Here is a 13,995-nt window from a genome sequence, read left to right on the forward strand (position 1 = left end):
CATCAGGACAAGCAGGACTCCAGCACATCCTCCTGCCCAGTGAAAGCAGCACATCAGAGGGGCACAGTGAGGGATGGGCCCTCGTGCTGCATCACAGCAGCTCCCCTGCCCAATGCCATGAGACTCCTTGTGTCACAAGTGACTGTGAGCGGTCCTTTAAACAGAATGAAAACACCCAACAAGTGCATCCCCAGAGACACACGTTGCCTTTTAGGTCCCCTTCTGCACTAGGGACTCAAACTCAATCCCAGGTGTGACATGCTGCTCACTTGAGGTCTGACAGAGCAGGGTGATTAACAGTGAGCTCCTTGTCTGAACCTCCTGCACTGCCCAACAGCCTCCAGACACTGCAGACACCTGGAGCTGACTCACAGGGCTTTCCTCTGGCTCCTGGTGATCTCAGGGGCACAGCCAGCCCAAACACACCACATCTCTGCACCTCCCTTTGCCAACTGTACCTGCCTCTGCTGCTTGAGTCAACTTTTATAAACAGGAGGTTTCCTTTTCATTTCACTTGCTGGATCCTAATATAGCTCACAACAAGGAACACAGCTCCCCAAAAGTAATAGTGGTGTGGTGGGCTTTGGCATCTGAGGTTCTTTTATCTGGTTTTCATTACTAGTTTTTAGGTGAGAGAAAATTATTTATGGTGTTCCCACTAATTCAGCAGTTCTTAGGATCCCACTCATACCTCTGAGTAAACTTCTTAAGTACATCACTTGCCCACACCACCTCTGCTGGTCCTTCCTTCCTGCTGACACCCCTCTCCTTGGAAAGGCATCTCCAGCAGCGTGGTCCACAACAGCAGCTCCCTTAGACCTCACCCAGACCACATCCCTGGCTGACTTCTCTCCTGGAAAACCAGCCCTCCCTAGCAGGAAGCCTTTCCCCTGTCTCCTCTGTGTTTCCCCATTTATGTCACCCTTGCCACCCCACCTGTGCAAACAAGGCCGTGACAGCTCGCTCCTCAGTCATTTCTGCTTGCTGACTCAGACTACTCTCACCCTGCCACCTGCCTATGCTTCAACAGGACCTCTGCAAACCACATGCCATGAGACTACCAAGAATGTATTTCCTGGGGCCCTGAATTTCTAAACACATCTGATCTGGAACGAGCAGCTGCCCACCAGCCTCCACAGAGCAAATGTCCCACTGCAACCTATGCCAGCACCCCTTAGAAAAGGTCTCACACCAACAGGATCACCAGAGATGTCTCATCTTTTAGAGTAAGCAAAAGTGTAAGCAAAGGGAGGCATAAAGAACAGCTCTGCTCACCAGACACTGCAATGAAGCAGTTTTGTTTCACTGGAAAACCTGTCTTTCAATCTGCAACACAAGAAAAGTCCTTCTTGAAGATGGTTCATGTTCATTCCCACAGAGGCAAAAAAGCTGCTCCTGCAGGCAGACCACTGTGGCTCACAAGGTCATCAGTCCTTGAGGATGTGGCTGTGGCAGAATTAACCACTCCAGAACCAGTCTGAAACAACATAATAATCTAAATTTTTCTGATGCTGGTTAAAAGTGATGGGTGTGTAAAAACTCTGGACTGATGGTTTTACTAATGTAAGCAAGGGAGAAAACCCATTTTGTGACTTATGCCAGATGAACACCATGATGCTGTGAGTCCTTGCAGCCCGGGTCAGCCCTTGCATCCCCAAGCCTCCTCCTGCAAGGGCCCATCAGATCTGCCACATCATCCAGGGGGAAATCCTCTGGGATTTCCTCACAGTGTGCAAAATCAGAGACCATGACGTGCTGGTATCACCAAACACCAGTGCAGTGATGGAGCCTGGACTTCAGCCTCTCCTCTGACATTGGGGTGCCCTGGGACAAGTCATGCTGCCAGCCAGAGGCAGCTGGAGCAGGGATCGTTCAGGCAGCAGCTGTAGGGGATGGGCAGAGGCAGGAGCAGGCGGGGCAGGGCAGAGCACTGGCACAGCACGGAAGGGCTGTCATGTCTGGCCTTGCCTTGCTGTGCCCTGCCCGGCCCAGAGAGGGCTGAGACAAACTGGGATGGAGGGAGGAGGCACTGCCATCCAACTGCAATGAGGGGAATTGCCATTCCCCTCTCTGTCCCCATGCCCAGCCTCTGTGGGATAACTTCTACATGGCATTCCTGATGTTTCTGGGATGGGGGCACTGAAGGTATCAAGCCAGCAGCCAATTACAAAAAATAACTAACCAGAATGTGGTCCAGCATGTCACAGCTGTAGATGGGGTCCACAGGACATTGCCAGCTCAGTGTGACAGCTGCACGATCTGATCTCCTCCACTTCCTCAGATCCATGCAAACACACCAGAGACATCTCCCTCGAGGCAGTTATTCCCAGCACTTTATAACCTGTAACAATATCTTGTCCTCCCCAAAATGAGAGGGAACCCAGATGAGGTCTGTCCAAGCCCTCCCCACTGCCACCTTCTCACCAGGCCCTCTTGCTTCTCCAGAGAGCATGTGAGAGAAGATGGAGCTTGAACCTGGGCAGTGAGAAGAAACCCAGGGAACTGAAAGAGAATAAAGGTACCAGGGCATGGCTTGGTCACTGCTCAGCAAGGTGCCGCCTCACCCACCTTGGTCAGGCACTGGCTACACTGAGCAGAGAGTATCTGAGCAGAGCATCTCTACTTGGGCTTCAAAATATTGGTATAACAGTTTGGCAACCTGTAAGCCATTATCGTGGTGCCTTGGAGCTGGGTCTGCTCCTCCCTGTAAGAGATTTCTGAGCAGCTACTCAGGGTACTCTTACCTCGTCATCGTCCACTGTCCTCCAGCAGTACCTCTGAAAACCACATGAATGCGAGGCTCATGCTCAACATCACCCCTGAGACACATTTGCACAATGCCCACAAAAAATATCTTAAAAAAAATAAATCTTTATCTTCTGGAAATAAAAATCCTAAAGATAAAATAAAGGACATAGACTTGCTTCCTAATCTAAGCATTTTCACCTCAAAATGGTAAGAGGCTCCATGTCAACCTATAGCCCATGCAAGGTCACAACTGTCCCACCACCCATTGTCTGCTCCCCACAATCCAGCTGAAACCTCAGCCAGATTTCACCAGGTGGGATTTGCTTCACAAAAACATTGGCAAGAAAAAAAAAAATTACATATTTTAGAAAACAAATTCGTTAGTGACAACTGAAGAATGAAAGGTTGAAAGTACACAACTTACATGCAAAAAAAAAAAAAAAATTTACCAGCTGAGATGGGATTAGGTCTGATGCAAGTTAATGAGACCTGTGTGTTTTCTTCTGCTGAGAAAAACAACAGAAATCCAGCTGGAGCTGAAAGACAAGTGTGAATGCAGAAAACAGCCTATCTCTTATCACTGCAATCTGTCCTTAAAAATTTACTTCATTCAGGCCAGGCTCTGGGAGAAAGGACCCAGGAACAACACAGAGCACCCAGATTTGTGGCAGTTCCCAGTAAGTTCAGCTTCTTCATTCAGTTTTGTTTTTTTTTTTTTTTTCTTTTCCCAGGAGCCTTATCCTTTTCAACCTGTTTAGTAAAAGATTTTTCCTTACAGGATAAATAAACTCCCCCAGTTCCTCAGGGCTTTCCAGGAAGACAGTGCCACTCCAACAGCATCAGCACCAACAACACAGTTTGTTTTTAAGCCCTGGAAAACCAGCAGCTTAACATCCATCACAGCCATGGCAGTGGAGCAGTGGATACAAGGAAAAACCATCATCCTTGCCATCTGTGACCCACCACATGCATTTCCAAGTTTCTTTTCCCTTTTTCCCACACCAAACCAGGCTAAGGAGCAAGAGGTGAATCTTGCAACCAAGACACATCACCTTCAATATCCTACCACGAAAAATAAAGTAATACTCAACAGAATTCCCAGGTGTAAGGGGTTACAAATATTCAGACTTTATTATAAATAAGAAATACTGTTTTATACATAAAAACTGCAAGTGTTGCATTTTGTTCACCGCCCCAGACAGCAAGACCACAGATTAAGGCAAAAAAAGCTGGAGTGAAGGCACATACTGAGGGGGCCACAGTCAGGAATAAGGTGATGAAGGGATGTCACATGTCATCCATGACACCCAGCACTCCACCAGCAGCTGTCACATCATCACATTACGTAAAGAAATAACTGGACTTATACAATGAATAATGGCTGTAATGCAGTACTGATTAACAGATTGCTTATAAAGATTTTTTTTTATTTAAAAATAAAATTCTGTTAAAAACAGTTTAAGAAAAAAAAAAAAAAACAACAACACAAGAGAGCAGGAAACCTTAGGCCTGACATCAGCCAGGGCATGCACACATCTGCTCTTCTCACAGCCTTGGCAGAGGTGATGTGGTCACAGCTATCTTCCCAGAGTGACCCAAGGTCCCTGTGTGTGCAGGCACAGGGAGCTCTCCTCCAGAGGTGTTTCCAGGCAGGAGGCAAATCCCACAGTCATGAAGGGTAGGGATACAAGAGCCATGCAGAGCTTGCTGGGAACAGCAGCACTGTCTGCACCAAGCCTCCTGCCTTGCACAGAGGCACCAAGATGTCCCCAAATGCAGCTCTCTGACCCCCTCAGCGCTGTTCTGGTCTCCCAACAGAGCTACAGCTGCTCCCAGCTCAGCTGCAAAGCCACAGCCCCTGCTCCACTGCTGGCACAGCATCCCAGGGCATAGGGGACACAAACTGGGTGCTGCAGGCACCGTGGGGAGCAGGGCTGGCCTTGGAGACTGGGCTGGAAGCATCCACCCAACAAGCAAAGTGGTTATGGATGGGTGCTGGGGATACAACAGAGGGAAGCAAGCAGGAGTCCAGCTAGGAGAAAGCCCAAGTTTTAAGGGAATGATACAGAGAGAAGCAATACATGATGCACCTGCCCCAATGGCTACAGGGGAAAGCACGTAGAGGAGGCCAGGCTGTGCCACTCTGGAAATCTGGCTGAGTATATTTACACACACATACACACACACGAGAGACTTCCTCACACCATAATCATGATAAAAAAATGGAAAAAAAATCACATTCACACAAAAAACATAAATTTGAAATAATTAATAGCACCAGTGTGTGTCAGATAATAATTTCTTCCCCGCTACGCAAACGTACAAAGTTGCATAGTGTTTAAGGATAGATATATACTGGATCTCAGGGAAAGGGGGAGGGATGCCAGGCTGGAGGCAAGGAGGAAGCTGCAGAGGATGCTCTTGTCAGGGAGCAGGGGGCTCCCTGCTGCTCCCAGCCAGCAGCAGCACTGCCTGGGCTGGGAGCCTGCAGGGAAGCCCTGGACTGGTGGAAAAGGCAGAGCTGCCACCTGAGCCTGGCCTGAGGTCCCTGTGCTGTGGCAGCTTTATGGTGACTGTGAGACTGGGAGGCAAAAAGAAAGGAGGGCACCAGGAAATTCCAGCTCTTCCTCCCAGCTTTGAAACAGGCAAAAGGCCAGAGCAATGGCAGGAGAGATAAAAATCCCACTGTCCTCCTTCAGGAAAAAGATGGGGAGAAAACAGGACCTTTCCATTTCCATTCATGTGCCTCCTTCCTTCCCCACCCAAAGATATTCAGCATGGAGGCCAGTGCAGCTGCCAGAACTCTCTGGAAGGCAGCTCTCCTCTTCAGCAAGACTTGCCCTGCTTCAACAAACTCATCTGTCAGTCTGACATTCCCAGCCCAGAAAAACAGATCCTCTGGAAATTCAGTAGCAACAGATGGGAATGCAGCTCATGGCTTCCACACTCTGGCAGTCTGGACTAGCCAGCAGGTAGCAGCTTTCAGACCAGACCCAAAACTGCTCCACAGAACAGAAGTGGGGCTGGCAAGATCCACCACTCCACCAGTATCCCATCTTCCCAAAGAGCCCTAATCAGAGGCTGCCTTTCTCTCATAGCAATGCATCCTCACAGAAAGCATTTCAGAAAGAGGCTTCAGCTATTTTGCCAAAGGCTACCAACACTGTTGGATTGGCCACTACCTAATGATGAAAAAAATAAATTCACAGGGTTAGAAGTTGGGAAGAAGGATCTGAATTGAGTGCAGCTATACTGGCCATTACAGTAATACTTTGGTAGCCATCCCCTTCCTTCATAGGGATAAAGAGCTCCAGGACTGAGGATTTTACAAAGGGAGAAGACAGGAGAGAAAGTTGTGTTAGTTTTGCCTTGCTGTATACAGCTCACATGGTTATTTCTGAACCACAGTATAAAGAGTCCAGAGCATCTCTCATCCTTGCACTAATCAAAAGGAAACTGTGTCTGAGGAAGGGGCAAAGGTGGAGTGCTCAGGAAAACAATCTATATAAAAAAACCCCTTTGATGCCCAAAGACGGATATTTAATTTGCTTCTCAAAAAAAAAAAAAAAACAAACCCCAAAGAAACAAACAAACAAAAAAAAAACCCACAAAAAAAAAAAAAAACCCAAACAAAACAAAACAAAACATTAAAAAAAAACCCAACAAAAAAACCCCAAAACTTTCAACTTATCCTGATTTGAAAGGAAACAGTGGCTGCGAGCAGCAGAGTTGGGGATTTGGAGAAGGCAATGTGTGTTAAGGCACTCCATGGCTGAAACACCACTCACCAGGGCGATTCCCCCCACCCCCAGCACACCCTTAGGGCTTCTCAATGGACGGGGTGTTGAAACAGCCAGATGGCAAGGTCTTCCTGATGTCTTCCAGGTTGTTAATGTCCTTCAGGATCTCTTCAATGTCTCTGTTGTAGGCCTGTATGGCATCATCTTGCTTCTTGGCTTCTCTCTCAAGGAAAGACACTTTCTGGTCCAGGTCACTGTCTTTCATCTGGTCTTTGGCACTGTTCAAGGTACCTTCAATTTCATTCAGTTTGTTCAAGTCCACTGTCTCCAGTTGCCCTGAAAAGCCAGAAGCAAACAGTGAAGTGCATTAAAACCTCTATGGCACCCTGGGGGCTCACACAGCTGAGCCCACAGCAGATCTCCAGCAGGGCATCTCCAGCCTCTGAAACTGGACCAACCACATGGGTGACATCTCCACTGCCTCAAGAAGCCTTCAGTTTGCTGAAAACCAACACAGAGCATTGCCAAACAAGCTCTGAGGCTACTTGGGAAAGAAAAATCCCAAAGTCCTTGCCAAATACACACAAACCCCATTTCAAGAGATCAAAAGATCCATCTGGTTCCTCAAACAAAACTGGCAGGAAACCCAGCACACATCAGGAAAAGCATAGAGAACATGGAACATAGTCCTACCTAGCTGATCCAACAGGTCATTAATGACAGTGAGTAGGCTGTTCACAGAGTTCTTCGCTTTTCTTGCATTGTCTTCTGCCTCCTGGGCAGCCTGTGAGGCCTGTAGGATATTAAAAAAAAAATGAAAGCACAAAAAAGGTGTAGGGATTACAAAATTGTTGCCTCTCCTCTGCAGTTAGCACATCACTGCCTTCTCACTCCAGGATAACAATCCTGCACAAAGATCTTTATCACAGGGCTGGGGAGATAATCAGTTTTCTGAGTATTTCAGGATGGGGATCCCTGAGGAAGATTTTGCAGTAAAGGGCAGGATGGAATCAACAGGGCTAAACAGTCAGGTTTTAGCTATAATAAAAGGAAAAGCAGCACTCAAATTCCAGCAGGGAACCTATGCTAATGCACCAGAACTTGTCTCCTTTTCAGTCCCACTTAAAACTTGGAAGAGCCAGAATACTGCCTAGACCCAGCTCTGTCTTTGCACGAGGAGAGCAGGAGGAAAGGCGCCATTGCCAGGACAGCAGGGAGAAGGCAGCTCCTGGCCACTGCTGTCACCTGCCAGCAGTACTCACCTCATTTGCCATCCTCATATCCTGCTCAGCATCAGCCTGCTTCCTCTTCAGCTCCTTCTCTGCATCCTGCAGCTGCTTCATCATGTCATCCACCTCCCTGGCCAGTCCTGTCACATCAGCAAAGGTCTTGTCGGCTTCGGCTCTGGTAGTAGCAGCACTCTGCAGCCAACAGGTGGGAGAGGATGGAAAAAAGAGGTGAATTCAGGGGCAGAACTTCCTTCAATCCTTCTCATCAAAATGCACTGACTTCCTATCTTGCCTTATTTTGCATGTGCAGTGGGGAATAGAGCAGGGAGCACACAGGGCTCACCAGGAAACACTGTAACAAGAGCTCCTGCAATCCCCCAGCAGGATCTCAGGGGAGTGAGCTGCAGCACACCCACCTTCTGAACAGAGCTGGCAATCTTCTCAGCATCATCTGCTCTGGCCTTGGCCTCACGGGCATCAGCAGCAGCGTTGCCCAGTGCCAGCTCTGCCTGCTGAGTCTTGTTGTTGGCCTCTGCAATGGTCTGGCTGATGGCAGGGATCTTCTTCAGCGCCTCCTCGGCCGCCGTCTTGTTATCATTCACCCGCTTGTCAAAGTCTAAGGGGGCAAAGCAGATCCTTAGCACGTGCTCCAGGAGAGCCTTGGGATGCTCCTCTGACCAAGCTACCCAAGGCTTTGCTGCCCTCACTCTGGAGGGATGAAGAGCAAACTGGGGTCAGCTCTCCCTATTGCACATCTTCTGATGCTAAATAAGGAAGTTAAAAGGTAATTTCCAGTCCCTGAAAAGGCTTATACTTTTTCTTTAAAGAAAAACAAGCCAAAAGAACACACCCTACACTCAGATAAGGGCAATAGCAGGGCCTCTTTAACCAGAATATCCTACTGCCAAGTGACTTGTCACACTGGAATTGAAGGATTCATTCCAAGTGTTTCCTCTTTACCTTTCAGGTTCCTGAGAATGGTATTGGCCTCCTGTAGTGTGCCACTGCTCTTCCGAGCAGCTTCCTCAGCCAGGGCTTTCGCTGCATCTGCTCGAGCCAGGAGCTGGTCTGCAGTCTGAGGAGACAGGACATGTACCAATGCACTCCCACTTTCTGAAGGACAATTGTGCAAGTGTATCAAAAAGCACTGTTAAGCCCCAAACATCAACACCATCCACAACAGCAGTGCTTCCTCTGAGACCAGATAAGTGGGTGTACTTTGGGAATACTGCTCTGAATACAAAGCTGACACCACATCTGGCAAATATCTCCAATTTTCCCACACAGCCTCAAAGCCATTGCTTTTAACCTCTTTCTGCATCTCCTTTTTGGAGCCATTTTTCAGCATTCTTATAATCAGTAAATAACACTAAGATGAAGTAATTTGCATCTGGCCAGTTACTTGTCTTCCTTGTTGTTTTTTTTTTTCCAGGAACAAAAGCCTGCACAAAGTGGAACTGACCTGCTGCTCTGTCTTCCCTTTCTCCAAGAGGTTCTTTACTTCAAGTTCCTTTCCTTTCATATCTTCTCTCAAGTCCTCATAATCCTTTAGCTTCCTGGCAATTAGTTGATCCAGTTCCTCTGCTTCCTTCTTGATCTTATTTGCTCTATTCTGCAGGTGGAAATCACACACAGAGATTCCTGAACGTTAAAGAATTCCTGAACAGGTGGTAAATTTTTCCACTTCTACATTCAAGCCAAGACGTCTGGCAAACATCTCAGATTTCTGTCTTTCAGAAACTGGGGGAGGTGAGGTTTATGTAGGTGGTTTTCTGCATTTATATCTCCTGCATAAATGTTGCAATTGCATAAAAGCTCGATTATGCTTAGATGGACAAGAAGCGTTGTCCACAGAGCGTTCTTATGCAGAGAACATTAGCAGAGCACATGTAAGGCATGCCAGCAACCTAGCAATCCTCAGAAATAGTGCACATGATGGTGCCCACACATACCTCTAGCCCTGTGGAATCCACAGTAGGCAGGCTGGTGAGGTTAGCATATATCTGCAGGGCTCTGTTTCCAGCTTCCTCTGCCTCCGCAAGCACCTTGGTGGCCTGTTTCTCTAGGTCTCGAGAAATATTCCTTGCTTGATTGTACCTAAAAAATCCCAAAGGATCCAGTTATGAAACAGTACATTCTGTAGAACTGAACTTAGGAAGAGAGTGGAGAGGCTAAGAAATCAAAAATCACCTCCCACAAAATCCAAAGCATACAGAGGGTTGCCTTAAGTTTTAAGCACTGCTCTAAAGTCAGGAAATAAAAACAATTTTCTGTTACTGACTCACTTCTGGTTGAGCTCATCAATATCAATTGCAGTTTGGTTTTCTCCAGCCAGGGTTTTCAGCAGCAGTTGATACGCTTCCGTGGAAGTGTCATTTGCAGCCTTGGCTGTGCGAACAATCTCATCAGCTTCCTTTTTGTGCCTGATGACAAAAGAAAAATAATGCCATTAGATTTGTCACCCAATAGTTTTTATCCTCAGTTCTTGATTATATTCTCTCTTACTTTTCCTTCTTTCCTTTTCCCAGATTTACATATGGGAGATGCTGAAACACTAGTAATGGAAGATGGTTGCCATGTCTGTCATCCACATGAGCAGTGTTTGCCCTCAGAGCTACACAGCCACCATCCCACAGCACCAGTCCCTTAAGCAGCAAAGGGTGTGTGTTTCCCAGCCAGCAAATGAAATTCTGCTTCCCCCTTGCAGAGAAGAGCAGAACCCTGACACAGACCACAATGAGTGTGTCTTGCCACAGCCTACCTTTCTGCCAGCTTTCGGGCCTCTTCGGCCAAGTGAGTCATGTTGTTGGGGTCCCCACTTTGCTCTGGAGGTGTAATGGACTGGAAGAGAAAAAGAAAGGAAAAAAAAAAACCCTTAAAGCTCTTTTTTCATATTTTATTTGTATTTGCTTTAAATATTTATTGTCATGATCTAAATGCTTAGAGATGTATCTAGCCTACTTCTCTATATGTTTTTTTCAACTCCATGCAGTTTCCATCACTGTTTACCACTTGAAAAACAACAGTGCTAATATTTATTTAAGACTTTTATGTTGGTTTGGGCTAAGATACTATCTGTGACTGACAGTGGTGAACTCCCTTCACTGATTTCCCATGATCTTGATGCAAATTTGCTGTTTGAGGGAGAGAGCAAGTGGAGAAACACACTGGAGGCCCAAAAGGAAAGGCTCTCAGCCTCCCCAGCTGTGTGGGATCCCAGCACACACTCACCACGTTGTCAGCTGCCATCTTGGCCCTCTCCAGCATATCAGAAGCCATGCTGATCAGGTCCTCAGTGTCCTCCACCCGCACCCGTGCCTGCTCCGCCAGGCTCTCCGTGTCCTGCACTGTGCCCTGGATGTTCCTCAGCCTGTTCAGCTGACTCACTAAGGTGCTGTTGATGTCTTTGAGACGATCCATGAGGCCCTGATCTACGTCTGCAACACAGGACAAAAAAGAGAGGAAGCAAAATTAATTAGAGCAGGAAGAGAAGCTGGAGCAGCAGCTTACCACAGCAGGCACCACATTGGTAGGTTAATCCCCTACTGGAAGGGAACCAGGCAAAGCCATTTCACAAGTCACTTAGCTTGAGATCAAAGTCATGATCAGAATGTGCACCAAACAGGAGAAATGAAAAGCCATTAACTGTTAATAAGACAATCCTGCTGGTTGTTGGAACTGACTCTGATGGGAGATTTTGTGTTCAGAATCACGTTTTACCTCTCATGTTTACCTCTCTCATTGACTTAAAATGACAACAGAGCTGCTCCTCAATAGGTATGAAATGTCTGTTTGGCAAATTCCCTTTAGCTTATCTCCTAGAAATTGAGCAGAGGTGGATGAATAGTGCAGACATACATTTTTCCACACTCAGGGCAATAATGGCTACTCCAAGGAAAGACCTAAGGAGCTCCATATGGAGCAGCCAGGAGCTGTGTAAAATAGCAAACCCACTCCAAACTCTCCTAAACCAAAGGGCTGGCAAAAGCTGTGAGCCTTGGTTTTCACATATGTAGGATTTATAAGGCACCCACACTTCACCAAATTTTTGGACCATCATGTAACTCTCCACAACAGCATCTTAATAATGGAGGCATCACAGCACGGTATGTGCCTCACAACCATGGCAGTAACTTTTGAAAAGCTGAGAGTGTTACCAATGATTAAACTGCAAGCCAAAGCCCACAGAACTCCAAAATTAAGATTGATCAAATACCTTGACCTTGCAGCACATCTTAAGTATTGAACATGAACATTTCACACATTTCAAAAACATACTACCACAGAAAAACAGAAAAAACTTCTTCAGGTGTGCACAGATTTTTGCCAGGGTAGTTTTTGTTGCATTTACCTTGCCCTCTTAGTAAGATAAGAACCTGGAGCTGGGGAAGAGTTTAGAGCACCAGTCTCATGCAGCTGAAGGAGCTGGGAGGAGTTGAGCCTGGAGAAAAGGAGGCTCAGGGGGGACCTTCTGTCTATCCACAACTCCCTGACAGGAGGGTGCACCCAGGGTGTCGGGCTCTGCTCCCAAGGAACAGAGACAGGATGAGAGGAAACAGCTTCAAGCTGTGCCTGGGGAGGATTTGTTTGGATAGTGGGAAAAATTTATTCACTTAAAGGGCTGCCTAGGGAAATGCTGAATCACTGTCCCTGGAGGGATCCTAAAGCTGGGTGGATGTGGCACTTGGGAACATGGGTTAATGGTGACCTTGGCAGTGCTGGGGGGCAGGGAACAGTTGGACTTGATCTTGAGGGTATTTCCAAATAAATGATTCTATGATTCTAAGATAGATCAAAATTCCACCACAAAACCAAATCCATTCCCTCATCTTTCTGCAATCCCCACCCTGCTACCCCCATATGTAGGACTATTATCTAGGCAATAAAAATCTACCTCAGCTAAAGCTAACAAAATCTTAAGCAACCATTCTCACTGGCAGGAATCTTCCCAAGCAAATGCCAGCATTAGATGTGTGTTAGCTTTTTCCCAGCTTCACACAAAGGGGACAAATTTTCCCAAAATGGTCTGAAATCACTGAACCAGCTCCCAGGGGAACATCTTTTACTGCAAAGTCAATAGTCTTCTTCAGGCTTCTCTTTTCCAAAACACACATCATCTTATACATTAAAGAGACCCTAAGGACAAACCACTGTCACAGACATGACAAACATCCTGTGGTAGTGGTGACAACACAAGAATCAATTTGAAACAGAGTTTAACAGGAAAAACAACATTCTTCAGAATATTCTACACTTGATGGTGGAATAATTAAGTTTGCCATCAGGATTTTGAAGCCTTCATTCTGATCACTGATGATCAGATCAACAAGAACTACTTGATCCCAAGATGTCTGAGCAAATTTAAAACATAATAAGTGTACTGGAAAGTTTTCTGCTCGTGTAACAAATAAAACCCTCCTTTGCATCGAGAGAAGAGGGTAATGCATAAAACACTTCCATCCATGCAGACCTAGAGGCAGATCTTTACTTCCATGTACAACAAAGACCACTGGTAGAACAGCATGGATAAAAGCACAGCCACTGTTGTTATGATAACATTCAGTGCTGCCTGAAATTGCTGTCAATCCTGGAGCACAGAACTGGCTAGAAATATAACATGCTGTCTCCAAAGGGAACAGGAACATGAGGCAAAGAACTCATTTAGTTGGTCCATGTCTGATCAGGTCAACTCACCTTTGCTCTTTTGTGCTTCATGGAGCAGCTCTGTAACCTCTCTTTCTGCCTGCTTCAACCGCTCTTCAAAGGCTTCATCAGTTACACCTTCTTCTCTGCTACCCAGATTTGCTATAAGATTTTCCAACTCCTGCAGCCTTTGACGTTGCTCTGCCACCTACATGGGAGGGACAGAGCACAGCTCTGACACAGCAAAGCACCTTGAGCCTCTCTGCTGTCAGCAACCACCAACAGTCACGGGCTGCAATGCTGCACAAGTGGACATGTGCCACCATCTCCAGTGGTACCAAGAGCAGTGTCTGTGGCCTCACCTTGTCTTTCACTAGTCTGTAGCAGGCTGGGCACTCCTGGCAGCCAGGCCAGGATCGGTTGTAGAAGTAGTTCTCCTCGCACTGGTTGCAGCGGCTCCCCACGAAGCCCTCCTTGCACTCACAGTGTCCGTTCTCCCGGCACTGCAGCGACCGCGAGCCCTCGGGATCACAGTCACAGGCTGCAGGGGAGGAAAACCCCAGTCAGACTGCAGAACAGGCACAAATACCCTAAAACTCACAGGACAAGGGGATATGCTTAATATCCTAAAACAT

At 46.9% G+C, this 13,995-nt stretch overlaps 1 protein-coding gene across 1 annotated transcript in view; it reads right to left on the minus strand.

Moving 5' to 3' along the window:
• Nucleotides 1-6,355: 6,355 nt before the first annotated feature.
• The window catches only part of LAMC1 (laminin subunit gamma 1), a 64,825-nt gene continuing 57,185 nt past the window's right edge, over nucleotides 6,356-13,995 (minus strand). Inside the window, exons 17-28 of the mRNA XM_058809010.1 lie at nucleotides 13,723-13,901; nucleotides 13,412-13,568; nucleotides 10,949-11,154; nucleotides 10,479-10,558; nucleotides 10,003-10,140; nucleotides 9,670-9,814; nucleotides 9,180-9,329; nucleotides 8,678-8,792; nucleotides 8,134-8,333; nucleotides 7,751-7,909; nucleotides 7,182-7,281; nucleotides 6,356-6,824 (exon numbers count right to left, since the gene is read on the minus strand). Coding sequence (XP_058664993.1) covers nucleotides 6,568-6,824; nucleotides 7,182-7,281; nucleotides 7,751-7,909; nucleotides 8,134-8,333; nucleotides 8,678-8,792; nucleotides 9,180-9,329; nucleotides 9,670-9,814; nucleotides 10,003-10,140; nucleotides 10,479-10,558; nucleotides 10,949-11,154; nucleotides 13,412-13,568; nucleotides 13,723-13,901 — 1,886 coding nt within the window. The 3' untranslated portion in view covers nucleotides 6,356-6,567. The remainder of the gene's footprint in view (nucleotides 6,825-7,181; nucleotides 7,282-7,750; nucleotides 7,910-8,133; nucleotides 8,334-8,677; nucleotides 8,793-9,179; nucleotides 9,330-9,669; nucleotides 9,815-10,002; nucleotides 10,141-10,478; nucleotides 10,559-10,948; nucleotides 11,155-13,411; nucleotides 13,569-13,722; nucleotides 13,902-13,995) is intronic.

The sequence above is a fragment of the Ammospiza caudacuta genome, chromosome 7 (genome assembly GCF_027887145.1).
Source record: "Ammospiza caudacuta isolate bAmmCau1 chromosome 7, bAmmCau1.pri, whole genome shotgun sequence".
Lineage (NCBI taxonomy): Eukaryota > Metazoa > Chordata > Aves > Passeriformes > Passerellidae > Ammospiza > Ammospiza caudacuta.